This window comes from Larimichthys crocea, chromosome XVI (assembly GCF_000972845.2).
Source record: "Larimichthys crocea isolate SSNF chromosome XVI, L_crocea_2.0, whole genome shotgun sequence".
Taxonomy (NCBI): domain Eukaryota; kingdom Metazoa; phylum Chordata; class Actinopteri; family Sciaenidae; genus Larimichthys; species Larimichthys crocea.
The window spans coordinates 20480940-20508336 of record NC_040026.1 but is presented as its reverse complement, the minus strand read 5'-3'; the positions used below and the strand labels follow the sequence as shown (position 1 = coordinate 20508336).

At 45.6% G+C, this 27397-nt stretch overlaps 1 protein-coding gene across 1 annotated transcript in view; it reads right to left on the bottom strand.

The window, feature by feature from the left end:
* The window catches only part of sdk2b (sidekick cell adhesion molecule 2b), a 247597-nt gene that overhangs the window by 5322 nt on the left and 214878 nt on the right, over positions 1–27397 (bottom strand). The window contains exons 20-43 of the mRNA XM_019270164.2: positions 26898–26996; positions 25096–25287; positions 23143–23264; positions 22880–22989; positions 21828–21978; positions 21492–21729; positions 20702–20817; positions 20290–20578; positions 19597–19791; positions 18823–19024; positions 18337–18440; positions 17453–17523; positions 16741–16873; positions 16082–16138; positions 15497–15598; positions 15179–15294; positions 14654–14840; positions 13188–13325; positions 12612–12821; positions 12393–12518; positions 11296–11460; positions 11022–11162; positions 9488–9626; positions 3124–3253 (exon numbers count right to left, since the gene is read on the bottom strand). Coding sequence (XP_019125709.2) covers positions 3124–3253; positions 9488–9626; positions 11022–11162; positions 11296–11460; positions 12393–12518; positions 12612–12821; positions 13188–13325; positions 14654–14840; positions 15179–15294; positions 15497–15598; positions 16082–16138; positions 16741–16873; positions 17453–17523; positions 18337–18440; positions 18823–19024; positions 19597–19791; positions 20290–20578; positions 20702–20817; positions 21492–21729; positions 21828–21978; positions 22880–22989; positions 23143–23264; positions 25096–25287; positions 26898–26996 — 3533 coding nt within the window. The remainder of the gene's footprint in view (positions 1–3123; positions 3254–9487; positions 9627–11021; positions 11163–11295; positions 11461–12392; positions 12519–12611; positions 12822–13187; positions 13326–14653; positions 14841–15178; positions 15295–15496; positions 15599–16081; positions 16139–16740; positions 16874–17452; positions 17524–18336; positions 18441–18822; positions 19025–19596; positions 19792–20289; positions 20579–20701; positions 20818–21491; positions 21730–21827; positions 21979–22879; positions 22990–23142; positions 23265–25095; positions 25288–26897; positions 26997–27397) is intronic.

The window sequence follows — 27397 nt, the reverse complement described above, 5'->3', positions numbered from 1 at the left end:
GTGGGAAAAGGATGGATGGATGTGCATCAAATATAGGCCATAACGGCTATTTATCGGACATAAATATGCAAATAAGGCTTTCTATTTTTGACCTTTGACCCTTTGCCTGGAGAGAGTTGAACTGAAAATGGCATGTGGTGGCATATCTGTGCTAAACCTATTCCTATATTTATATATTCACACCAAAGGTTGTGTCAAATATGCTGCCTAAATAACATTTTTACTCTCCTGTGGTTCATATAATGCCATGAGGCTGAAACAACAATCTCACGGCAAGCAGGCCAGCCTCGAATCTGATGCATACCCCAATACCACAGAGTGGGTCAGTCCTTTGTCCTCTAGTTATGGATTATTGCAAAGGGAGGGGAAAGAGGGGCTGTCATTGTCAATCTCATTGATGAAGTGAACACAGCAGGGGGGAGGGTCCCCAGAGACAAAGACAATAACAGTATATGTGGGGCCGGAGGGGGATTAAAAACGTCCAGAGGCATTCGCAGTCGATACATTTTTGTGTGTTTATGGCGGCGTCTGTGCACAGAGAGAGAGAGAGAGAGGAAGATTAGAGCGGAGGAGAAACAGATAGAATTGGAAGAAGTGGTTTTGGCTGCACGCAAAAAAAACATATTCCTGCTGCATCAAAGTCGAGTTGCATTTTGTCATCATCAAGGCGACTCCCAATCCGCTGTAATGCGCGTTGCTTCATTAAAAGCAACTATAATCAAGAGATTTGTGATTTTTTTGTTGGGTATTAGTGCTGTCCCAGACTGCTGGACTTTAATGAGAGTAATGGAAGCATGTGCTTTTATTGCATTCCCCCCCCTTTCAGTTGTCACCCGTCTGTACTTTCAGGGACTAAACGAGGCCAGTTTTCCTTTTCGCAAACCGCTTCCATCGCTCTCCGCTTTCCTCCGTCACGCCAGTTACTTATTAAAAATAAAAGAAAATACATGTGCGGCCTTTATTCTGGGTTATTACATCACGCTTCAAGACAGGGCCAGTCAAAACAAAGCGGTGTGTGTTGTCACCGGGGGACGATCCAAAACATGACAAGAGTATTCTCAGTTGAGCTCAAGCCAAAAAAGCTACAGTAACCCGGAGAGACGGAGGGTGGGAGGGGGGAGAAAGAAAAGAGATAGAGAGAGAGAGAGAGGCAGAGAGGGGAGGAAAAAAAGGGGAGAGTAAAGCATGCAAAGAGGAAGCAGACATTTTCATTCCTCTCTTTGCAGAGAGAGCATAATCTACAATCCATCTCTGACTCAGAGATGAGATCATCTTTCTTCGACTGGTTTCGGCTTTAAATGACACACAAAGGGAGTGCCACAGAGACAACCTTGGAAAATGAGAAAGCCTATACTCTAAAAAGGGAAAAAAAAAGTCAATGTGGATCTACCTGCAGGGGAGCAGAGCCGTAATGGTGGCCTTGTTGCCTTGCCAAGTCAATGTTAGCTTCCTCCAAATCCACCTCTTGAGGAGGAGTACAATAGTCAACTTATACCTGCTGGTGGAGGCCCCCGGGGGATTAAGGAGGACAGACGGCACAATGTCATACTGATAGGTCGGAGTTATCCGCTCAATAAAACTTCAAAGAGCATTCCTGGATTTCTCTGAAGCACCATTGGGTGCTGATACGGTCGCCTGTCAGGGCCACGGCAGAGGAGCCCTCGGGTAACAGGCAGCGCTCTGTGAGTTTTAGGCCCATCAAAGCCGACATCAGCCCCTTGAACGTGCGTCGCAGTCTCAGGCCGAGGGCGCAGTTACCGCATTAAGGGGGCCGTGTTTGACAACACACAAGTGCGAACTGTAGATATGTCAGACGGGGCGATGAAACGACAAAATTATTCAATTTGAGGCGGACGCTATCACGCTGCGAAAAGGTCCTGTCCGTAGCGATTCATTGGTGGGGGAGATTTTCATTTGATCTGGAAACGGGACTTAGGGTTCCCCGATAAAGCCAGGTGAGGAGAGATTTCTGGCTACGGAATTCACACCGGGGACGTATCGAGCTGAGAGATGTTCCAGGATAATTTGGGAAATGCCTAGAGTGAAGAATTCCTAGATGAAAGAAAGCACCGAAGCAAAGGCTGAAAGCAAGCGAATTCAGGACCAGGACTTCCCCACCCGGACGCTTTCATCTGATCAAAACCAGACTGCAAACCCACCCCCCCACCTAACCGCAGAGATCCAGGGAGGGAAGGGACATAAACAAAAACAACATATATATACATATAAGACATAGGGGAAGGAAGGACTCGGATAAAAGAAGAAAAGAAAAACTCCAAATGAAAAAAAAGGGACAGAAGTCAGAAAATCAGAGACATGTGGGCGGGCAGAGACGGAGAGGATTTATCGATCGGACTCACTCACTGGGCAGCAAAAGCAGTTTGACTCAGTACGTAGCAATTAGCCACAAGTCAGACATTCTAGCAATAGTTCTTAGTCATCTATCATTCCTGGCAGGGTCTGACGAGGATTTTAGACTGAGCTCACGATGCTAATGAGGCCAGGCTTCTACCACAGAAGAAGAGCCGGGGGTGAAAAGCCAATATTCGAGTTTCCCCCTCAGAGATGATTTTTACAGACTCTTGGCGTCACGACCTAAAAATTCAGTAGGAAAGTTTGATAGGCTGCCCGGCTTCAGCGGCGCCTTCCAATACGTAACCGGCACTAAAATACATTTTGCAGGGAGCATCTGCCCTTCGCCGTCTTACATAACAAGTGCTGTGGCTGAGCGCGGTGGCCTGGATCCCAGGTGGACGTCTGCAGAGCGATATTCTCCACAGGTCAGGGCCTGGTCTTAGAAAAACTGCTTTACCTCCAGCGAGCGGAGTCATTAATCTCTCATCTCTCTCCTTTTGCATTACCGTAGCCGTATCACATGACCTCCGTGGGCTGAATGCATTCAGGTGGACGGACAGAGAAAGGACATCATGTGGACAGTATGGACTGACACAAAAACACCACAATAGCCGACGGATGCAGAAAGAAGCTGAATTCCTGGAGGAATTCAAGGAGATGACAGCGCGCACGTGGACAGGTGCAAGACGTAGGACAGACACAGACAGAGAGGGGACATTTGACATACAAAGATATAGTTAGAGAAAAGAAAAAGAGTTGCTACTCCACCTGCGAGTCGGAGATTTCGGATGGTTTTTCGGTCAAGCTGCTGCTCTCTGCAGGGATCAGGTCGTTGTACTTTGTGCTGACGTCCTCGTCTGAATAGTGAAGACTGCCCGGACTGGGCCGAGGAGGAGATCTGGTCAAGGGATATAAGAAGAACGGAATAATTCAATAAGTCGGCGATCCTGAAGAATATTCATTGACCTTGACACGTTGTTTTTAACCTTTCGTGAGAATGTTTCAAATCAGAAATGAAATTTGAAGTAGATTCACTCATCAAAGTAAGTGCTGAGATCTGTCAGACAACTGGACACATTTGAAATAAACCCCCCCTCAAACTATGTCTGACGTAAATCCATCATTTGCAAACAGACATCCTTGTTCAGCTTTTGGACCTGCTGGGCTTAATGTAATTGCGTGCACGCGGCTTTACTGTACACTTACGGATCAATACAGACCTTTGTTGAGAGCTCATTCCCAGGTTTACCTCCAAATAAAAACCCAAGTCATCTTATCGGACTCCCAGCACCCCCTACACAGTACACCGAGTTTAATTTGCCTCCATCAAGGTGGAGGTTTCACCTCCTTAGAGGACAAACGGATGCATGATGTCTTTGATTCCATCAGCTCCCAGCTTTTTTAAAAAAACGTGATTTGACTAGCAGTGGACAGCTATCGGGTTAACAGTGACGTCAACCTATTTGTGTAAGTATTAATATATATGAGGACTGTCATTTTTATTCATTCTTGTGTTTGGTATTTACGGCTGTTTGCAAGCCAGATTGCCCCTCAGGGACAACTTTACTCGAAATGAAGTGCTTCAGATATTCCATCTAAACTGCTCGTGGAGCGTCCCAGTGGTCCAGTGATTTAGGACAAACTGTCTTTAGTTTGCTTCCAGCTCGGATCTTTTGTTGTGCATCGCCTCTGTCGGAAGCTTTAAGATGATTCTGTGCTTGTTTACAGTCTGTCTGATGTTCTGGGGTCACGTTCACATTGGCTCTGCTTGAAAAAAAAAAAAATGCAGCCCCCCCATCATTCATTTGAATTGAAGCACGGTGGGGTTGCCAATGTAGGGGGGCTACGGCAAAACAATGAAGAATCACCTGGCAAAAAAGCTGAACTAGGCTTAACTGCAGCAGCCAATCAAACACCAGTAGACTACTTTGTGATGTGAATGCAATATCTCTAATGTTTACCTCATGACTGTTGCAGTGAAATGAGTTGCCACCATCACTACATAATGGTCCTGATCTGTAAAATCCTGCAGTTTGGTGATGTCCTTTAAATTCACACATCTGGAACTGGACTAAATTGGACTTCCTGGACTGTATTTCATTGTCTCGTCCTGAGGCTACACCACCCTACAAACACAGACCCCTGCGTTGTTTTAACACTGTGTGTTTCTTGCTCCTATGGACTTTATTGCATTGGTCGCTGGTGCTGGCTACTAGATCTCAGCGATTACTTTTGTAGATAAAATGCATATAGGTATTTAATAAAGCAAGATACCCAGCCTTGCCTCCAGTGGCCACTATTGGTATCTGAGTGAAAAAACAAACTAATACGTCTGTAAAACTGTTGACAAGACACAAAAACAAACTAATACGTCTGTAAAACTGTTGACAAGACACATCGAACTGCTAAAGAAGTCAGTTATGACTCTTTCTAGGAAGAATTTTTCATCTCTGGAGACTTTAACTGAGAAATCTGTGATGATGATGATCACAGGGTAAAGTCTATTGGTCAAGCGGGGACCTGTGGGAGGGTTTAGTAAGTAAACCTGGAAGCTAGAAAATGTTCTTCGGTTTGACATCTACATCTTATTATATATCTAACATGCTACCACAACCAAAATCATGAAAATATATCTTTTATAAAATCATTTATCCTTCTTTGTTGAAGTCAGAAATGTTCAAACAGTTGCTGAAAAACAAGCAAATGAAGCGATTCAACATCACCGGGCCTCTTCTCGGTCTCAGCGAGACGCTACAGTAAGCGCTTCCTTTTCAAGTTCACATGCATCACTGTCTGTCTGTGTGTGTAGGAGTGCAGCTTGATGAGAATCATGGGACACTCATGAGATGGCTGCCTACAGCCAGTCTCTCCTGGAAATGAATAATTCCCCCTGATTCAGTCCTCGCTGTGGGCTGTGGAATGTCAAACCACTGGGTCCTTTGTGACCGAATTACGAACCGAAAAACTCTCGCGGCGCTCGAGGGGTCATTAGATAAATGGCAGCCTCCGAATGTTATCAGAGCGTACATGAACGATGGCGCGGATTAAGCCAGCGGGCGGCGGCACAATCAAACATGTCGATCGGATGTAAGTTTAAAGAGTGTAAGTGATGGCGCTGAGCAAAAAAGGGAGGATTCCTTCAGGGGAGGGTGAAGTGAGAAGAGGGTCAAGGAGAGGTGTGGAGTGAACCTCGACGCTGAAAGAAAGGAAGGAATGAGGACAAATGAGGGCAAAGAAAGACAAAATGCTGGAAAAACATTTCCTAAAATGGTATGCGCTAGTCAGGGGGGGTGGGGGTTCTTTAAGTAAATATGAGAGTGTCTAAGCTCCTCCGTTCTTTCCACTGTCCCCGGTCCTGCTGAACAGACACCCATCTGTTTCTGCAGATTGGTGCTGGTTTGGCTGAGACTCTTGAGACATACTGACTCCTGTTAACTTTCCAGGCCATAGTGTTGGCCGCCAGTCGCTGCTGGTGCTGGAGTACACACACACACACACACACACACACACACACACACACACACACACACACACACAGCTGCTTTACACGCCGAAAAAACCACATTTAGCATTTTTCCAAATAAATATGTTTTGAAAGCATTTCAAAAATGTTGTGGGCACATTCCAGCAGTTTCCAACAAGGGCTGCTGTTTTAGAGTGCGGTGCGGACGAAATGGAAAAGTCCACAGGGACAAATCGCATAACAAACTTTCATTCGATTACGCTCGATGAGCTATAATAAACCCGATTGATTCGCTTCAACTTGAGTTGAGGATTACAGTTTGTGTTCTGATGTGTGTGATGTCTCTCTCAGTTCACACAGCCTCGGTCTAAATGCGGACATTTTATATGACTTTGCTGACAACTTAAAACATGGACTCTCCTTTTTCTGACGAGAGCTGCGATTCCCACTTCTGTTCTATGGATCAAACACTGATGAGATCTGTCTGCGAGAGCTGGAGCGATACCTGAGTTCGATGCATTATGGAAAGCTTTTAGCATCATGCAACAAAGGCGACCGCAATAAATAACATAACATCAAATACTCTGGAGCTGCAGTGAGTAATCTCATTATTGATTAGCCTCCTACTTTCAACAGATGAATCATCTGCTCCTTAAAATGCCAGAAAATACAGAAAAATGTCAATCACATCAGAGTCTGACCCGATTGTTGCGAGGGACAAAAATTGAGGCAAAAAATATGAAAATTATTTGGAAATTTTGCTCGATTCTCATACTGACATTTGTATTTGATTCGTCTGCATTAATTAATCTGGACAGAATGTGGAGACACTGATGCAAAATTTTACTCGTCTATATCTGTAAATCTAATCTATTATGAACATTTCTTTGGGGTCTGGAATTGATTTTATTTATCCTCTTAGATGCACTTCATTAATAGGTTATGTAATATATACTTCATAGCATGGCAAGATGGGCTAGCTGTACTGTGCGAGATGAAATTCATGTGTTACATGCAGACGGGTGTATATGTATACACACTGTTTCGGTTTAATGTTTGGAGTTGGATTAATAAAGTTTTGAGAAGATACACTATGAAGAATAAATCACATTGTGACACGTCAGGTAAAAATATTTGATTCCAACTTTTTGGGCAGCAGTGTACATCAGTGATGCGCGGGTCCATGTTTGATCGACCCGCACCGACCGACGTTTTAAACTAACCCGCCCGAACTCGGACCGCAGCAAATAATTGTGAAATATTGTACTCAACCCGCTTCCTGACCCGCATTTTGAAAAGTAGTTTATACTCTTGATTAACTTCGTAGCGTCATTGGGCTACAAAAAACTGGCATTACTGAGTTATTATATTCATTTAAAATGCGGTTTAATGGCATTGCTCAGTTCCACCTGTTGGGAAAATGTGGCTTTTTGTCCCACATCAAAACCTTACTCGGCATCTTTATTTCAAACGACCCGACCGACCGCAACCTGAATATCATTAAAAAATATTGTTTGGTGACTCGTGACGGGCACCCGCTCAATTTGGATCAACCCGCGCATCACTGGTGTACATATGGCTCCTGTATTTTCTGATGTATTAATATAATTTTTTAATGGGCTTCACTGTTATTCCCTACTTTACTAGTTACCTTTATTTACGTTTCAATTATTTTGTGGTTAGAATTTGCACTATTATACCTACAACTGTTAAAATATGTTGAGTTACAGGTCAAAGCATTCAGTTTGAATCTTTTCTATCTTTCAACTAATTCACGATGAATTATTGTTTGATCCAACAGGTGCAAGAAAGATTAAAAAAAACACGACGACAGAGCCTCAATCACGGCTCTGCTCTTATTCCCAAAAGGACCCTCCACCGTAACCTTTACCGACCCGCATTCCTCGGCAGTCCTTGCGGCGAGCCCACTCATAACGCACTGAGACAAAGAGCTGCGGCCGATGTGAAGAAAAAGCTATTGAGAGCCCGCCGGGACATTATGATAAACTGCCTGTTTAAAAACACTGAGGAAGCTCGGCCCACTTTCACCTCTCCCCCTTGACTCTCGTACACTGTCGAGCGAGGCGTAAATTATTTATCAGCTCTCTCTCTCTCTTACTTGGATAGAGAAGGGGTCCACTTAATCGTCTCGCAGGAAAATCCAGTCAGCAGTAAAGTCGGTTAAGAAGAAATGAGAAACAGGGGGGGTGAAATCAAATCTGCTCCCCGGTCTTTGCTCATTATGAGGCTCTCCTCTTGCTACAATCGCCTGTAGGGACTCATTAACATGTCTGAAGTGTTTCGAGAGCTTTGTCACTCAAGAGTGTTTAAAACCGCGTTAATCTACACTGAATTACTTCCCCGAGACCCCCAAACCGATGTGTCAAAGTGGGTTTCGAACTATCGAAAGAGGCCGATACAAAGCCGGAACATGAACGATGCTGTTAATCCCCTCCCCTCTTTAACATAACAGCAGTAAAACATGGATCTGCTCGATCACGCATTCATTTTTACCTCCTTACGGTACTTAAGCGGCACATTGACATTCTGAGTAGTTAAAGATTTAGCCATCAGTCACCATGAGTGAGCTGCATTGACTTCCCCGTGATGGGCGATTGAATCTACTGTCATGCACATTGACCCTTTTGTTAAATGCTCTCCACACAAAAGGAAAAAATCAACCCGTAAATAGCATTTGAGGTCTGACACGGAACTGAATCAGAGTGAATACGGCGGGATTAAGACCGTGTTTGATTCCTGATCCCGGTATCAGGCAGAGGTCTTCATCCCGTCTTTGGTATTCTGAGCCCGGAGATCAAGACGTGGCATTAATCTATAATCGGAGGCTCAGGTGTTGGGATTTGGGTTCCTCCGCTATGGGCTTGAGTTCAAAAGACTGCTGATTCTGAAAGTACATCTGTGCATTCTTCCACTCCCGGCCTTCCCTTCAAGCGGGGGAGACATAATAGGAAGCTGCCTGGAAGCTCCTCAAAGACCCTGGACTTGCTTTGATCTGTCCTCAAGGCCACACTCACAAATGCACATTTCTCACACTTTCTCATACACAAAACTATGTTCTCTCCACAATATGGACGTGCAAGACTCATTCCTTTACAGGTTGCCTCCTTCGAATCACATGACCCAGTCGGTAACACTCCAGAACGCTGTGATATCCCTATGAAATACAGCAACCGCTAACAAACCGCCTAGAAAACCTTTCAACTATCCCCAACGTGACTGCGGCTGCCTCCAGCTCGTACCTAAACAGGTACTAATGATCGAAGTCTACGGTCACATCCAAACTCCCTGCAGTGTTCTCGGCGCAGGTGTCAGTCAGAGTGATTGGCTTTAAACAAGGTCACGGTCTCGGCGCGGTCGCGCGTCTTTACAGCCCGGGATTCGCTGAAATGCAGAAGCTCATTAAAAGAGATTCCATAGTGAGTCGGTTCATACGAAGGGGTGGATTTAAGTCCGAGTTGTTAGGAGGTGAGCGTTTTTTCCACAGAGCTAAAAAACGGTTTCAGACATGAGGTTAAGTTTCCACAGATAACCCAATTATTTTACCATATGCTTATTTCATTTTTGACTTTCAAATAAGCTTCTAGTTTTTAAAAGAAAAACCCCCCCATCATAACTTTAAATCTTCTGGGTTATAAGCAGATCACTGACCGGGTGTAGACGCCGTTCTTCCGGCAGAAAGAGTTTTTCACAGACAGCCGTCGGTTGTTCAGCTCCAGAGCGGGGAAGCGTCCTTCGTCCAGGCTGACCATGTCTCCGTGGGTCAGAGCGTTGCAGTTGGAGTTGTTACCTGGACACACGTACAAAGACACTGTGTGACCACAGGCCAGACGGACAGTCAGGTTAGTGTCTGGGGAAGGGACGGATGGAGCTGATCAGTGACTTGATCAGTGAGTGAGTGAGTGAACAACAATAAGAACTGAAGGATGAAGAACAGACAAATGATATTAAAAAAGTAATGTTTTAGGTATAAACACGGGCGGATGAACCCTCTGAAGGAAAATAATGAATGAATGAATGAAATTATTCCTTCCAAAGCTGTGCATAGTTGTTAATGACAGAGCTTTAAATACACATGGACACCTTATATTGAACAGAGAGTGCTATTGATCTTCTTATATGACTCAGGAAAGCGAATGAGCCTCAGAACTTTCTTTTCTCATGCTGCATGTCTTCATAAAAGTCTTCTTCTTTGTTCGATGTTTCATATAAACCACAGACACGGACCAACATTTTACAGGTTATACGGTATTTAGACAGACATTTCATCACAAATTACAAAGTATAAACAGCACGTGTAGAGTTTTGTATATGCAAACTCACAGAGATATACGCACAGAATACTTCAGAATATGATAAATGAGGCTGCCTCTCAGTGTAAACACTGTTGATCACACATGAATAGGCAATAACGCAACTATTTTGCATCGACTCCAAGCGTCCCTCATGATTAATCAAACGGCTAACGCTGTTAAGTGAGAGTGACATTCTCGCCATGCTGCTCTATGGTAGATTAATGTTTTTTGGACGGGGCTCGCCATGTTACAGGTTAAAAACACTCGGAGTCAACCCTTAAGAGTTATGAGGGACCGCAGCGAAGGCCAGGACCTCCGCGGTTGCTCCAGGGGCTACTTGAGGTCAATTGGTGGTTACGCAAACACACGGAAAGAGAAAGAAAAAACTGGGTAGGGTCCAGCGGCCTGGGCCAGATTCCTAGAGGGGGATATGGAGGCTTTGAGAGCGTCTTTGTGCTGGAGTGAGAAGGAACCTCTTGTTGTCCGTCTGTCAGTCAGAAAGATGGGCAGTGACCCGCAGGGACCTCCCTCCTCCCCTCCCCTTGCCTGGCAGCTAAACAGCCATGGCAGAATTGCTGAGCTGAGGGAAATACCCGCTGATGTCAGGGCTGCACTGAATGGACAAGTATGCCCCCTACTCTCTGCTTTTTTTTTTTTTTTTTTTTCCCCTGATAGCTATCAGAATTAAAATACATACCACTCTCCAAAAAAGAAAAAAAAAAAGTTCACAAGCTCACTATTTGAAAAGTGCAAATCATTAAATCCTTTCAGAAAGAAAAAGTCAAGTCATCAGATTCTTTGCCCTCCGTCGCCAATGGGTTTAAAAGAAAGGCGGACCGCTTCGACGGGAGTTAAACGCCCCGTTTAATTGTGCGATTGTGTGCGCTCACCTGATTCCGACTTCTTGGCGTACTTCTTGCTCTGTCCTCTGATAATGAGGATGAAAACCAGCAGCAGGATGAAGATGAGCCCCACCAAAGCCACCACGACCAGGAACCACCACTCCTCGTAGAAAGGCGACACTTTTTGGGCTGGACAAAGGAGAGAAGATTGGAATTCATGGTTCCTGTGATGTCTGTATAACCTTCAGGGGATTTCATTCAGTCTGAAAATTAATGCGATGCCTTTTTTTTTTCCCCTATCAACAAACACTTGAAAGCTCACCAGATATAGAAGGAGAAGGTAGACTCGGGGAGCCGTAGCCGTAGTCGTTCACTCCGATGACCCTGAAGTCGTAGCTGACTCCTTGCTTCAGGATGTCCATGTTGAACGTGTGTGATGTCACTTCCTTGGGAATGTCCTTGATCAGGATATCCCACAATCCCTCATCTGTAAGTAAGTTGTAAGTTTGTTAGGAGTGTGGGTCAGTGGAGGAATTCGTAAAAAAACGCTCGAACAAAGTCAATACGTCTTTGTTAACAGGTTGTTTGTTTGTTTGTTTGATATAAGGCTTCGGCACTGGCTGGCAGCTCCCCGGGGTAATTCATAATTCCTACAAATATTACACAATCCATCAATTTCACTGCTCTCCCGTAAAATTTACAGCAACCAAATCTACATCATAAATAGTTGGCGCGGCCATATTTCAAATGAAGCAGTGTTAGATGGCTTGCTGTTTACTTTGGAAATCCTGCCAGAGAACATTTATTACACATCGCGCTGCTTGTAAACATCGACGTTAAGTTGGGACTCTTTTAATGGGGTATGCAAACATAAACGAGCGCCGGAGTTCATCCGTCATGTTTCGGGAACTTCGGCGAAAAGTTAGGAAAGCTCATGTAACTTCATTTGAAGACAAAAACAAGTCATGAAGTTATACGATACTGCGGATGGCATATGGAAGAGGGGGGATGTGTGGTTTAACTATCTTCATCACCCCCTCGGGCATTAACGCGTGTTATATATCATCATGAAAAGTGCTGCTGATCCTCCTTAAAATCTACGGAGGACCACTCCTGTCAGTTTTCTCTCAAAAGAGGTGAAGCACATCCCTCCCCGCGTGTCATCCCCCCACCCAACCATCCATCTCCATCTTAACCCCAGCCACGGCCTGTCAATCACAGCCGAAACCGGATGCCAATTGTTTCAACTTGCAGCGGCACGATCAATAACCCATTAAAATACCAGAGGCGCAGACAGCGGGGCAGCAGATGTTGACACTTTACACCACTGTCCTTAATCAAACCATCAAGGGAGGGGGGTAACATAAGGCAAGGTTCACGACTTTGCTGTATCTTCATGCAGCTGAGGCACACACACACCTGAAGGTCTGGCCTCGATCACGTAGCGCGTGATGGGAGCTCGTCCCGGGTCCCCGCTGGTCCAGTGGATGGTCAGGGCCGAACCGTAGCGTGTGATAAAGGGCTCTCCGGGTGGTCCTGGAGCTCCTGTGGAATAATAATAATAATAATAAGTGTTGAAGTAAAACATTTCAAATCAAGTCAAACACTTTTATAAAAACACACGTCACGGCCGCTTACCTTCTCCTGGGCCGGTGGTGATGTTGGCCTCCACCTCAGGGCCGTAGATGAAGGTCTTGGCCCGGATGCGGAAGTTGTACGTGATGCCGTCGGCCAGGTCTTTGAGCTTCAGCCAGAGGGGGCCGCTCCCCTTCACATCCACCGTCACTGTCTTACTGACGCCTGGGGGGGAGGGGGAGTGAAGACAGTCGGCACAGGCCACTGAGGACTCTGGACAAACAAACCACATTAAAGAGCGGGCAAGGCCACGTGGGAGCACACACACACACACACACACACACACACACACAGAGGCAGTAATGGAATTAGTAGTGGGAAATATGTTTTGCATTTCGGCACTGCAGTTATCGAACTGTGGCGACAGTTTCAGATCTGTTAAAGGTTTGCAATGACATCAGGCTGTTAAGGTCAGGTGATGATTAGCTCGTAGCAACAGGGAAAATGCACACCACAAGATTTTGAAAAATTAAGTTTTCATTTACAATCCAGGTAGATCTTGTCGTGTGCATGAAGCTTTTATCGAAGCCAGCAGCCATTTGGAGCAGAGGTAATGGAGGGGGAAGAAAGAGAGCTTACCATCTACAGGCGTGCAGGGTTCGTAGACCAGACGGTAGCCCTCGATTATGCCATTAGGGAAGGTGGGATCGCCCCAGGACACGTTGACAGAGGTGGTGGTCAGCTCGCTGAAGTGGATGAAGCTGGGAGCACTGGGAGCTGGAAGGAACGGGAGGTCGAAGGTCAAAAGAAACGCGGGAAACTGTCAATAAACGAGTCACGCTTAAGGGATTTTGAAGGTTTTTCCGCGGGCTGATCTGTGCGAAGGTTGTGAGAGAGGAAGTATGAGGATCGCAGGTCGCATTTCTGACACGAAATATCGCGGATACAGTACAAATACTGCGTTTTAAAGCTGTATTTTCCACACAGGGCGACACGAGCAGCCACGTTTCGTCAGCCAGGCGTAATATTCTGTAAACGATGACATGTTTTTAGTGGATGTGAAAAACTCTTCAACAAGAGCTTATTAAGGTCAGCGCCTACAGGGAAACAATTTAATGGCTGTGAAAATATTAACATCTGCATCACCTGGAGGCTTCTTCTTCTTTTTTTTTTATGGCTTCCTTTCAGTGTGTTTGGCAAAATTGAAAAAAGGTGATTACTACTCTTAGCAGTAGTCTAAGTCTGCAGGTTTTAACAGCTGGAACTTTCCCCCCGCCTGGAACTGCAGCTCTGCAAAACTTGTCAAGAAGGAGTGGTGGAGACGCTTTCAGAAGACAAAAGGGCCTTTTGTCGAAAGGAGACGGGATAACTATCTCCACGCTCCACCCCCCACACCCCCCCACTCACTCCGATTCCTGCCTGTCATCTGTTTCCGACTCTTGAGACGGCGACCCAAGAGAGAGGGGAAACCAAGAAATCTTCTTTGTCTGTCTTTTTACTGGGCCAAAAGTTCTAAAATGATGGTTTCACTTTAAAAAAAAAAAAAGAATGAATGAAAGAAAGAAAGAAGGGTAAAAGGGGGAACGGGGGGTGGTTTGGCGGGCACGTTGTGGAAGACATAGCGTGCCTGCAGACACTGGGAGACACTTTTCGGACAAAAACGGGAGATTCGGCAAACGAGATCCGAGCGGGCTCTGCTGATTGGGAACTTATGCTGGTTCGACTAACATCGTTTGGCATGCTGACAGCAACGATTAGCATCATCCTCACAACAAATTCTTTCCTCATGGTCGACTCATCTGCTTTGAGAAAAAAAAAAACTCTCAGGCTTCTCCAAACTAACATCAGCACCACCTCCACCACCAGCAGCAGCAGCACCAGCAGCAGCAGCAGCAGCACATAAATATGACAAATGAAGGAACGCGGCTGCGTGGGCTCCAATTTATCTGCTTTAGTCATTCCATCGCGTCACCTCATTTGTCTTCGGCTTGTCTTCTATTCCTCGCCACCTCTCCATCATGTGTTCATTCATTACATACAGAAATATTTGTTTTTACCACATCGCTTGATTGCGGCAGTCCTGACTCATTCGATGCAGATCTTACCTGCTTGCTGGGTGCGCCCCCTCGTCGGGGGGCTGCGCGGCCCGTCCCCGGCCGCGTTGAAGGGGGCTACGCTGATCATATAGGTGGTGTAACCAGTCAGGTTCTTCAGCTTCACCCCTCCTTCGGGCATGAACAGAGTGCGCAGTCGCTCCGTCTCGTTCTTTCGCTGGAACTCCCAAAAGTAAACCTTACGTGGAATAAGAGAGGCAGAAATAGATTGGTGTACGGACGCTGTTCAGGGGGATACTTCTGTTTCTATAAAACTCCCTTAAAGGAGAACACTTTCATTTTATTCCCTGTAAATGTTTTCTTGAGGAGCGGACTAAATCTGAAAAACCCCCCTCTGGAAAACACGCTTAGGTAAAAGTGTAAAAAGGCGCCTTTAATGGTGATTAACATCAAATGGAACAAAAACATTTAAATGTTTATGCAATGATATAAACAGAAGACAATACGATTGCCCATAAAAAGTGTTGCTCCGAGGCCCAGAGCGGGACTTGGCAGCGTTTAGAAACTGAATCTCACCTTGTAGCCTTGGATGTCTCCATTCTGTGCATCCACGGGAGGAGGGTCCCACGTTACGTCCAGCTGGGTGGCCGTCGCGGACTGAATGGCCACATTCTGGGGCGGGGCTGTCGGCACTGTTGGAAGCAAATCAAGTGTATGTTTATGTGTTTGTATTAGTTTCTATACTCCTCCTAGACAAGCAAGCATTAAGCCAGGAAGCTGCTTAACCCAAACAGGGATTTCAAAAAAAGTCTAATTACAGCTTAAGTTTCTAAACTGATTACAAGTTGTCAGGATGTCTGTGTGCTGATCTGAAACGACAGGAAGCTCACGTACCTGCTTCTCCCACAAACACCTCCTGCGGCGGGCTGGTTGGCCCCTCGCCCACGGCGTTGTACACGCTCATGCGTATCTCATAGCGCTTGTGTTTACTCAGCTCTGCGGGCGGAGGAAGTAAACAAGAGGAGATTTGATGTCAGGAATTAGATTTAACTGTGAATTGTGCTTTAACTTTAAAAGTTTAATCCGCGTTTTTTACATCTCTGCACCTCACCCACAAGTGCTGCAAACAATCATTAATAAGGATATGATCCCTCACTGGTGTCCACATAACACCGCCACCAGGCACAAATGTGTTCTGCTTTCGTAATGTTTATCCAAATAAGCTGACATGTTCAAATGTTGGACTGCGAGCGTTAGTGTACACAGTGTTTTCTGTAGACAGAGCGCTTCCACAGAAGTGTGTTTGTACCGATCCGATGTGAGTATAAGCAAGCAGACAACAATCTGCTTTCAAGGCAGCGAGGCACTCGAGACGAGATGATGAAATCCAGCAGAAAGATCTTTTTTTTTTACAAACCTAATTAGTCTGGAGAGTGAATCACCGAGCATATTCATGTTTTCGGAAGAGAGAAGACTTACTGTCCAACTCGTACTGGATCAGAGTCGGATCGCTCAGATTTCGCATGCTGTAGGGGGCTGTGGGTGAAAGGTGGAGAGAGAGAAAAAGAAGTCAAATGAGAGGGAGGTAGTGGAGAGAGTGTCCAAAGTCTAATATTTCCAAAGCTGAGAAGGGCATCACTAAAAAAAAAAACACACAATCACAGTCATCACAGCTCCGAGTGAGTCCCCGACGATGATTCAATGAGAGTCAAATTATAGGCTAAGTTACAGAGCTGTAGAAACACAGCAGCTCCTGAGTAAACCTAATAATAGCTTGCAGCTGATAGCTACTGATCACAAGATGAAATGTTTTGCTGTGAAGTGTCAAGACCGGAGCGGAGAGATCTAGGGAACAGAATAACGGCCTGTGAGTGAAAGTTTCTTTTTTTTCTCTGATGGAAATAATAGTGCTGCTGACACATTAAGACTGTGTCGGGAATAATCAAGCGTGACAGAGTGGAATAATTGTCTGAAAATGTTCCTGAAGTAAAGCTAGTGGAGATAATTATGTTTTTAATACGCCATTCGCTGAATTGATTTTTGTTCTTTGGTTCGTTTCTTTGATTTTAAATTTCTGGAAGTGGCTTTAAATGAAAACGCTGCTAATGCTGCTTTGGTGGTGGTGCTGGTTTCCTCACCGTTCAGCTCGGCCCAGGTGGACGCGCTGTTGATGGCGTGAACGGAGTAACTGCGGAGACGATCATACAGCAGCTCCCGATATCGAATCCGAAAGCCCAGTAGGATGCCATTGATCTTCTCCTCAGAGGGGGGCTGGAAAAAGAGATGGAGGAGTTTAATGTAGCAGATTTCTAGCAGCCCTATACACTGCATGAACTGCATGTGACCCAGTTCTACGGTTTAAATCAGGTCACAGAGATCTTGTTTCTTTTACTGTAAAATTAGACTTGATAAGATAACGAGATGCAGAGAGAAGCATCAGCTTTCTCCACAGGTGAGTCACATGGAGAAATCCCCCAACAAAAGAGAGAGAGAGCAGAGCCGGAGGGGAAGAAGCAGGCGGAGAAAACAAGTACCTCCCTGCCTGTCCTTATAAACTCTACAAGTGTTCTCCATAAAAGTGAAATTGTGGCTTGGAGCCTCCTGTTTTCCTCTTTATGACCTGTTAATTCAGGTGTGAGTGAGTGTGGGTGAGACACACACACACACACACACACACACACACACACACACACACACAGAAAGAAGAGAGGCGTGTGTAAAACTGTTGCATGAAGCCTGTAAGCACAGTCCGACTCTCGTCTTTCATTTTGAGGCCCCGCTTTCCTCAGACTTTTATGGATCGGACAAAAAAAACAACAATGAAACAACAAACAAGTCGTCTCCGCTCACCTTCCAGCGGATCAGCACCGACGTCGTCGTGTGCGGCGTGACGGACAGAATCCTGGGCGCTTCGTCGGGCGCTGAAGGAGAGAGAGAAAATGGGGCTAAATCGACCTGAAAATGTGCAACGATCAAAGATGCTGAATGTGGCCCGTGTGCGGTGGCATTCACGGGGCGTAAAGACACACAATGGGGCTGGGGACAGAACAGCTATTGACGGATGAGTCAAAAAAAAAACAACAGCAGTTGGAAAGATCAGCAGACAGAACATTTCTTTTAAACTGTTAAAGCACCAGCGGGCATTGCTTTGCCAAGGTTTTTAATGCTGCCTCTTGTCTAACTGCAGATGGTGCACACATGACATCACCCCCGCCGCCTTTGCCAGCAGCATCTGCGACAGAACAATAGGCTAATTCATGCAGACTACCATAGGTGTTAGGTGCTAATATCTGACCCAGAAATACACATTTGAGATATTAAAACATGCAGAAGCCTGTGCCTCTCTGTTAAACACACAGTTTGACACTTTTTGGGGAAAATCTGCTCATTTGCCGTCATTTCACAAGACTAGTTCTTGGGTTGCCAGTGATTTCCTGGAGTCTTGTCAACACTGTGAGATTGCCAGGCAACCGATGGATACTCCAAGAAGTCACTGCACCTGCCAAGAAGTAGTCCTGCACAGAACAGAACCACAGCGTGTCCTTCTTAGACCTGGGCAGATTAAACAAACATATACGTGAGCTTTAAACATGCACGACAGGCGAATTTGTCTTTGGACGAAGCCAGGCATAGTTGTTTCCCCCCCTTTTTTTTGGTCTGATAAACCCATTTCCCGACTGTTCCTTTAAGATTCACTCAATATTTCCACTGTGAACATGCAGGTTTTCTCTTACCGTCCTGCAGGGTCGTGATGGCTTCGCTTTCCTCGCTGTACTCGCTGTCCCCGATGTCATTGGTGGCTTTTACTCTGAACTGGTAGGATGTGAAGGGCTTCAGCCTTTTTTTTGGTAGGGATGGAAGCACAGCGAGAGTCAATGTCAACCTTGATGATAAACTACCGGCGCTGCATCTTAAGAGCCTTTAAAGCCGCAGACATCAGAAAGGAAACGTAGACTCGAGCGAACTCCAAGGCGCAGACCACAAACTGAGAACTTCACGCTGACTGCTGCATTCGCTGAGTTTCTTTTCGACTAGTTTATACAGCTGTTTGTGTTCTAAACCAGACTCTAACATGCTGGAAACATCCGCAGGAGTATATTGTTTATTTGCCAACTATACTAGAGCCAAGGGAAGATCAGTGGACACTGTGTGAAGATAAAACGCTTCATTTGGATTTAAGGAGAACAAACAAAGAGGATCTGAGTGAATGCACACACTACCTTGACACTATATAGGAGGAGGCCTCGTGGTTGACGGAGGCAGAGTGGACTGTCCAGTTGCTCTCAGGAAGCTCTCTGAGCTGCACCGTGTAGTAACGCACGGGGGACAGCCCGTCGCTGCCTGGCTCCCACGACAGCAGAACCTGGCGGGCCTGGACGTCTTTCTGAGGGACCGTTGGACGGCTGGTGGGCTGAGGACGAGCTGGAAGGATGGGACACGCAGATGGAAGGCGTGAAGGCATGAGGGGTAACAGGGAGGTTTGGATGAGAGACATCATAATTGGGGCGTAAAGGACAGAGTGGGATCAAAAGGATCGAGGGAACGGATGTTCAGGGAAGGATGGAGAGATGAGAAAAAGAAGTAGGAGCTGTTAGAGATGGCTTCTCTCGCTCTCATTTGCATGGGCTACGTGTCGCAGACGAGCAGGGGAGGAGGGGGAAAAGTAAGATTCTGATGAATGAAAAATAGCTGAGAAATGAAAGTTGCGGAGTAAACAATCCACGCCATGCCTCGAGGGAAGCAGATGGACCGACTCGCTTTCACAACGGCATCAGAGCGGCTCCGGATAAACACCCACAGGGCACAAACACTCCTTTAGAAAACACATCTGCTAACTGGACTGTTCACTGGAAATGGAACGGGAGCGCAAATATGAGGCTTCAGCACAGCTCTCTACAAGTTATGTCATTACTGTGATCACACACCTGTGTCTGCTCTCAGTGTGTTTCCTGTCCTGCAAGTGATATACAAACTGTTCTGTAAGTTACGGTTACCTCTTTTCTCCGTGGTGACCACCAGAGCCTCGGCGGCCTCGCCCCAACCCTTCCTCGTCTGCGCCGTGATGCGGAACACGTAGACCGACTCCGGCTTGAGGCCGGTCACCATGTACTGGCGAGCGCTCGGGTTCAGCACGTCCACCGTGGCCGCGTTGCTGTTGGTGGAGTTGAGGTGGTATGTGATCTGGTAGGCTGGAGAGAAACCATTTTTTAATAGGAGGCGTCATTAGGAGCTTAACGGTGAATTAGATCTAAGCTGAAAAATGTGTTTTAGGTTTTTCGAAGCATTTGTTGTTTGGGCTGGTTCTCCCTAACAACACGGGGAAACGCAAACTGTGCAACGAGCGGCTTTGCTTTCTTTCTGAAATGATTCCATCAGCATCTGCTCCTCCAAGCTACTGTGTGCATACTTTAAAAAAAATGATCTGACAATGAATCAAAGGCTCACGAGGAAACCCCCAATTATCTTACAAGAAGATCCAACTCACTATCGAGAAATGCCGAAACATCAAGTTACAACAAAATGATGAGGAACTACACCTGTGGGCCTGACGCTACATTAAATCTAAGCAAGGAAGCCTACATCTGCATGATTTGATATTTCCAGGTCATTTACTAACACTACGGCAAAAGACAAGAGATATTTCTAGACTAGAAATAAAACAGAGAAGGATCTTGTAGATTACGAACCAAGTATGATGCCATTAGGCTGCGAGGGGGACTGCCAAATAAGCCGGACTGAGGTGGTTCGCACTTCAGGGAACAGGATGCCAACTGGAGGTCCTGGCACATCATCCAAAGTCCTCTCCAGGATGGGTGGCGAACTGGGTCGTCCATCTCCGATCCGTGTGAAAGCCAGAACCTGGATCTCGTAGAGCACGTATTTGCCCAGACCGGTCAGCTGGACGCTGCGGGTCGCGTTACCCTCGACCATCCAGAAGTGGACCGCACTGTCAGAGTCCTTCTCTTTGTGAACCACCTGAGAAGAGAAGTCGGGGTAGAAAGAAAGTCACTGTGCTGCTTTTACCGCCTAAAAAAATCCCTGACATTTCTGAGAAGTAATTAGAGGTGTTTGACTGCCGCCTGAATAAAAAGTGAAGACCTTGTAGCCCAGAATGAGACCGTTTCTGTCCGGCTCGGGAACTTCTGACCAGCGCACCAGGATGCTGCTAGAGGTGGTAGCGAAGGCAGACACATTGGTGGGTCCACAGGAGGGGACTGGAAAAAACAAAGAGAGCAGTGGGGTGAACATATGCCTCAATAGTGCATTGTTTGCCGTATATTCTGGAAACTTAATTTGTCATGCTTCCTGTACGTATGCTTATTTAGCGTGTGGATATAGGTATTCAACTACAGAGTTCTCAGAGGTCCGACAAGAGGCCTGCTGAAAAAGGAAAAGGACTCAAGAATAGGCCTTTTTTCTCTTCTTTGGCACTCGACCCTGAACGTAATGCGCTGATTCCTGAGAATCTGCTGGAGTGAGTGGAAAAAAAAAAGAAAAAAAAAAGAGAGAGCACAGGAATTCCACATTTGGGTCCATGTGTTCTCAATTTCCTCAGACTCGTTCCTTCGCTCCTTTCCATTCCTGACTACCCGACGTCTGGTGAGCGAGGTGAAAGCAGAAGCGAGGAGGGGGGAAAAAGAAAAAGTGTTTTTGCTCAAACAGAAGGTGGACCGCTGAAAAAAGACTCGCACAATAAATTCAACACATAGAAAACTGTAAACTGTGCGCGTTGTGTTTGTTAACTTCGACTATGAATATTTATGTCCACACAGATGTTGCAAGAAATGATCAAAAAGTAAAGTATTCAGCGTCGTTCTGGAGAAAATCAGTGAAGATATGGTGATGGTATTTGGCTTCAGGTGTTGTAGTTGCAGGATGATGAGCTCACCAGACTCCCTCGTCCTGCCTCTGACGGGCTGGCTCAAGGGCCCCGTCCCGATGCCGTTCACAGCTTGCACCCTGACCTCGTACTCCGTCCACTCTTCCAAGTCCTCGATGGTAAACTCTCTCTCCAGACGGTCGGTGATGATGTGGATCAGCGCCCGGCCCTGTGAGCCTGCGCGGGAGTACTGAACCCTGTAGCCCACCTGCTCTGCGTTCCCGTTATATTCCCATTCAGGCAAAGGCTGTGCACAGACACAGAGAGAGAGAATAAGTGGGTCAAAACAAGCCAGACTGGATATTTCAGAGATAGTATGCACACGGGAAGCAGATTCCTACTTACCATCCATCGTAACCAGAGGCTGGTCTCACTAGCGGTGCGCAGGGTGACGTTGGCGGGGGCCATGTCTGGAGGAGCCGGCAGGGTCTGGATCTTCCTGGAGGGCTGGCTGGGAGGACTGGTACCCACTATGTTCACCTGACGCATGCGGAACCTGGAGTTTGGAGTTAAACATTATAATGTAACTTCTGTAAAAGGATGAATTCATTTGCATTGAAATCACAGCACCGGAATCTGAAAATGAATTCCCAGCATTACTTGCAGCGCGCATGCATCCTCCTACATGAGGCTCAGATCAGAGCACCGAATATGAATACGTTATGAGTGGAGGGCTTACTTTGTGTTACAGAAACTGAATATGCAGTGGGAAAAAAAAACAACCTCTAACTCTGCTCAAATGTAAAGCGACAGCACTGATGATGGAATGATGAGAACTATAGCTGTTGCAGGTCTTCGGGGATCGGCTCGGAGAGAAACGTTCATCGGTTAAATTGGATGCGATTATGGAAAAAACAAGGAGACCGCGCCGAGATAGAGATCATGCGCGCGCTGTAAAAAAAAAACAATTTGAGAAATCACACTCTCCGTAACAAGCTTGTATCCGAATCAAAAGGAAACGAGGACGAGATAACGGCTCACGGGATGACGCTGAAATTAGCCGAGATACTGAAGCGCACATGCAACTTATCTGTTGTTTGTCCAAATCTGCTCATGCTTAATTTCCACGTTATCTGGCTTTAGATTATGAGCCGGTCCAACCCTAATAACACCATTATACTACGTTATGTTATGTTGTGTATGCGTGGTCTGTGCATCAGAAGTAATCGGTGTAGTGACAGCAGATTAAAATTTGATGAGTTTGGGGCCCGATGCTCAGCTACCCGAGAGTGCGTGTTGAGTTACATGTGTACTCGCTTGCATGTATCAGTTTCAGACTGAATTCAATTAATTTGTTGTCTACCTATCTGGGAGGGGGGAGGCTTTTGCTGCCCATGAACTGATTATATTTAGAAGCCTGTGGAGTAGACATAGTTAAGCAGACACAGTTCCTGTACCTGTAGAAGGTGTATGGGTTGAGACCTGGCACCTCTAAGGAGCGGGCTTCAGGTTCGTTGGACACCTGGTGGACCATCACCCAGTCCTCATTTTCTCCTACCACACCCACCTAGGACCAAGACGACAGAGAGCATGAGAAAGTATGACACAACCCCCTGCGTGCAAGTGCATTATCTGAACTTGAAATCACATTTGTGTCGACGTCCTAAGGAGGACGACTTCGGAAAAAAAAGCAATAACCGCACGATTAAATCTGGCTCACCTGGGCCTCCACCTGCCAACGGGAAATGGATGTTTTGCCATCATAGCCGGGTTTGAACTGCAGGGTGACAGAGCGTGGGCCGATGTTGGAAATGGCCATGTTGGTAGGAGGACCGGGAAGTTCTATGAAGGAGGAGAAGAAAGAGCAAAACTTGGACAAAGAAAGAAAGAGAGACTCAGGGAACACATCACCAACACTAATGTGGGTTTGTTTTGTCTGGCTGCTTTTTTGGTTTGTGGACTTTCCATCTACCACATCGCCCTCTTGTGGCCGCACAGATACTGCACATGGATGACTTTCTTTTTTTTTACCCCCTCGGGGATCTCACTCATTTCTCTTTTGCACCCAACTTCAGCAAAGAGCAGATTAGATTTGGAAAACAGAAGAGATGCTTATACACAGTACACAGGTGGAGACAATGCCATGAATGTCAATTACCCTGCGCTGATCTGGAGATACCATTCAATCTGATATCCTACTGTTTACACTTGAGCTGAGGAAACAATAAGAATGGATTATTCCCTGGGAGTCCTGGCGGGGGAAACAAATATGAAAATGGTGAATTTGTGTGTCTATGGCAGGTACGTATGAGAATGTGCTTGTGCATGAAATAATTCATTCTTCATCTTTTGCTTCCCACGAGATTAAACCTACCGTACAAACCCGCATAAATCCTAGATGAAGATATTAATGTCAAACTGCGACATATTAAGAGCGTGCGGACAGTGGGCTTATATTAAAAAGATATAATTACTCACGCGGGTGCACTGAGCAGTTTAAATGCGAGTGTATTAAACTCTACTGAAATGCTGATTATACGCGTTGTGGCAAAATTACCACCTCTAAATCATTTGCATGACTGATGATTATCGAGGTGGCTTTTAAACTGGATTGTTATGTCACAGCTGCAGGCGCATAGGTGTTTTCTTTATACATATACAATGAGGCGTAATCACCGTTCTCGGGACTGTAACCGCTGCTCTCAATATAACAGCCTGTCATTTCGCAGGTCTCACAGACGTACGGGCTCCGAATGCTTCTCTAGTAATTGACATGGGCTTTGTATTTCTATTACACAATTTTGCAAATATGAAACCATTAAACACTGTAATTGCAACGCTCTCGTGGGAGCTATTATTTTGCAGATGTAAGGGTGGATGTGCAGTTTTTTTTATTTTATTTTTTTTATATTTCGGTTCTGTCCCAGCTGAGGTGACCCGGGGGGGATCCGATTTCATTGTGTGTCTGGCGCCGGACAACGTGGAGTTTAATGTGAAACAGTAAATATGCACAAAGGCGAGGTTTGTTAAAAGAAAGATTAACACTGATGACGTCACCAGGTTCAGTTTGAGATTTAAAAAGTGGAGATTCAGAAGATGAAAGAGCTCATTTAGGAGGTGGGGGGGAGGCTATAAAATATGTCGTTAAGATGCATTATGGGAAACGTATTCAGTATTTTTCCCTTAATAGAGACTGAGGACAAACTCTTGCTCCCTCGCCTGCAGGTTCTGCATCCATATGCAGAATCTGTTTATAGAGACAAAGTTCTCCAAGCTTCACCCATACCAGGAACTGAAAAAGGCAGGTTTTGGTCTCGAGTGCTCGCTCGGTTCTTTTTCTAAAATCAGCGTCTCACAAGTCCCAGAAGTGCAACACTAAATCTCTGACGCAGCCCATTCAGTGGAAACTGTTGACAGTGAGGTGTGTGCATCATCCAGAGTAACTGGAAAAACACACATCAACATCGCCGTTGTACTGCTGCGAGCGCCGCAAATTAAACTCAGTTCACCTGTCGCGTGCTGAGTCGGAGGCACAGATTTCATGCTCATGATATCTCAAATAACTGTGTCGCCTGATATCACCGGGGATACGTGAGGCAATTTGTTCTTTTTTTTTGCTAAATTGGGTATACCCACCCTTAAAGTATCTGCACTGGTTTCCTTGGTTACTGACCTGGTGGGACGCCGGATGAGATGGTGGAGGAGGACAGCTGGCCCTGACCTTTAGAGGTCATCCCCGCCACTTCAATGGTGTAGGTGGTGAGCGCGGTGAGTCCGGTGACCCTGTACTCTAAGGTGACATTCGGCAGGTAGTGTGTAACTCGGGTGTTCGTCCGATTGTACTCCTCCCACGAAATCCGGTAACCTGAAGGAGGAGAGACGAGTTAAAACAGACAACAGGCCCGAGAATCCTCTCAGGGAAAATTCGACAGCAGTTTTACTACAATAGCAACTCTCGGCTCTGTATGCTACGGGGGCAAGCTAACAGAAATATTAAATTAACTTCATCAAAAATTGAATATAGCAAATTAAATCAGCCTGTGATTATAGCTCCCTGCACACACACACATACACACACTTACCCTCTCAAAGTTAATGCAATTTGCTCCTTGGCCAGCAGCTCTTTTCATGTGATTGCATAAGGCATTAGGCAGCATTTCTTGCCAAATCAATAATTTCACATGGCATGCCAGTGTTTGTCTCCTGGGAGTGTGCAACACATTTTTTTTTTTTTTTTTTTTGGAAAAACACTTTACAATATGCTGCTTAAATCTCAACCTTTGTAAACACTTGAATATTAATATCTCTAGCTGGAAGTTTGTATGGATTGAAGTGAGTAAAGTGGAACAGGAGTATGAGCGGCTCCCTGGAAAGACGTTTAATTAGAACATTTTGCGTGTAAATCTCCGGACACGTGAGGCGAAATCTTTCAGTTTTTTTGGGGGGGGTTTTTAGATTATTTTTTGGCTTTTAATGATAGTACAGCTGAGCATAGACAGGAAGCAGGGGGCAGAGAGATGGGGAGCGACACGCAGTAAATGGCCGTCCAATGAGAGATTCGAACCGGCGCCAGCTGCAGCGCGGACTGTAGCCTCCACACACGGGGCGGCCGCTTAACCCACTATGCTACTGACCGCCCCGAAATCTTTCATTTTAAAAGCACTTTTTATTATATTTCAAAACAGGTTAATCGCTGCTTGTGCATTAAAAAAAAAAAAATCGATGGGCTGTACTTTACAGACCCAAATTTCAAATGCACTGTCTTCTAAAAAACAACTTATGAAAAGCAAAATTTTAAAGATCTCTTTGTGCACAGTTACATTCAGGTACACTATCATTAGCCACAGAAGCAGGTAGGTTTAACAGCATCCCTGAGGACGGCTTATGTAATTTGGATGAAACTTAAAAAAAACAATGCATTTGATGTTCTTTTTCTCTTTGTTCAGTATCAAGGTAATACTTTTTTGTGTTTGTGTGTGTGGGGGGGTGCCCTTTATCTGTTCTTCCGTCTTCTATTATAAAAAGACTTGAGTTGTGTTCCAGGAAGGCAGGCCTCTTTTTTTGGGTGACATATTTTATTTGCAGAGCTCGGGGAAGAGTAGACGATGTTCCTTCTGTGCCATGATTTATGTAAGAAGTTATATTATTTTCTGACAAGTCGCTGCCGCTATAGTATATTTGGTGTCTTATAATCTCATGCGGTGACGCAAAAATAAAATAAACAGCAAAGAAATAAAGTAGCTGTCCAAAGTGTACCCACCTTTAAAAGAGCTACATGTGCTGGGCTCGCTAAATGAGGTTGTTAAAAAGCATTGCACAACAGAATCTTCCGGCGCCGCCTCTGTGCTGCTGCTGGAAATGGTCTCATTCAGCAGAGCTCTGACAAATACCGCCTTGGACATACTGCCACTTCCTTCCTTCCTCTTCTTCTTTTTTTTGCTTTACTACAAGTGTAATTCGGTGAAGTGAACGTACCTGTGAGAACTCCATTCTTCTCGCCCGGCTCACTCCAGCTGACTTTGAGTGAGGTGTCCAGGATCTCAGTGAAACTCAGGTGGCCCACAGCACCGGGGGCTGAACAGGGACAAATAAGAATAATGAGCAGAGCCGACGGGCGAAAAAAAACGAAACAAGCATACATACGCTGGTGTAAAATTCATCGCCCGGGCCAGCTGGGATTCTGGACGTACGTAGCCACAAACTGGTTGACCTGATTTGCATTTTTTTAAAAGTGCTTACAATAAAATCAGCAAAAAAACAAGATAATTGCTGGCAGGTTGAGGGGAAATTAAGAGTTTTTTAAAGCTTAAACAAAAAAAATCTCCAAGGGAGCTAAGTCCCCAATTATGATTATCCTGGCTGGATGCAGAGTATACTCAGTCATTAGCACTTCTCTACAACTTCGTTCTGCATGAATAATAGATCTTGCCCTGAGGACGTGTTACTGCGAGATGCTCGTGTCCCCCCCTCGCCAC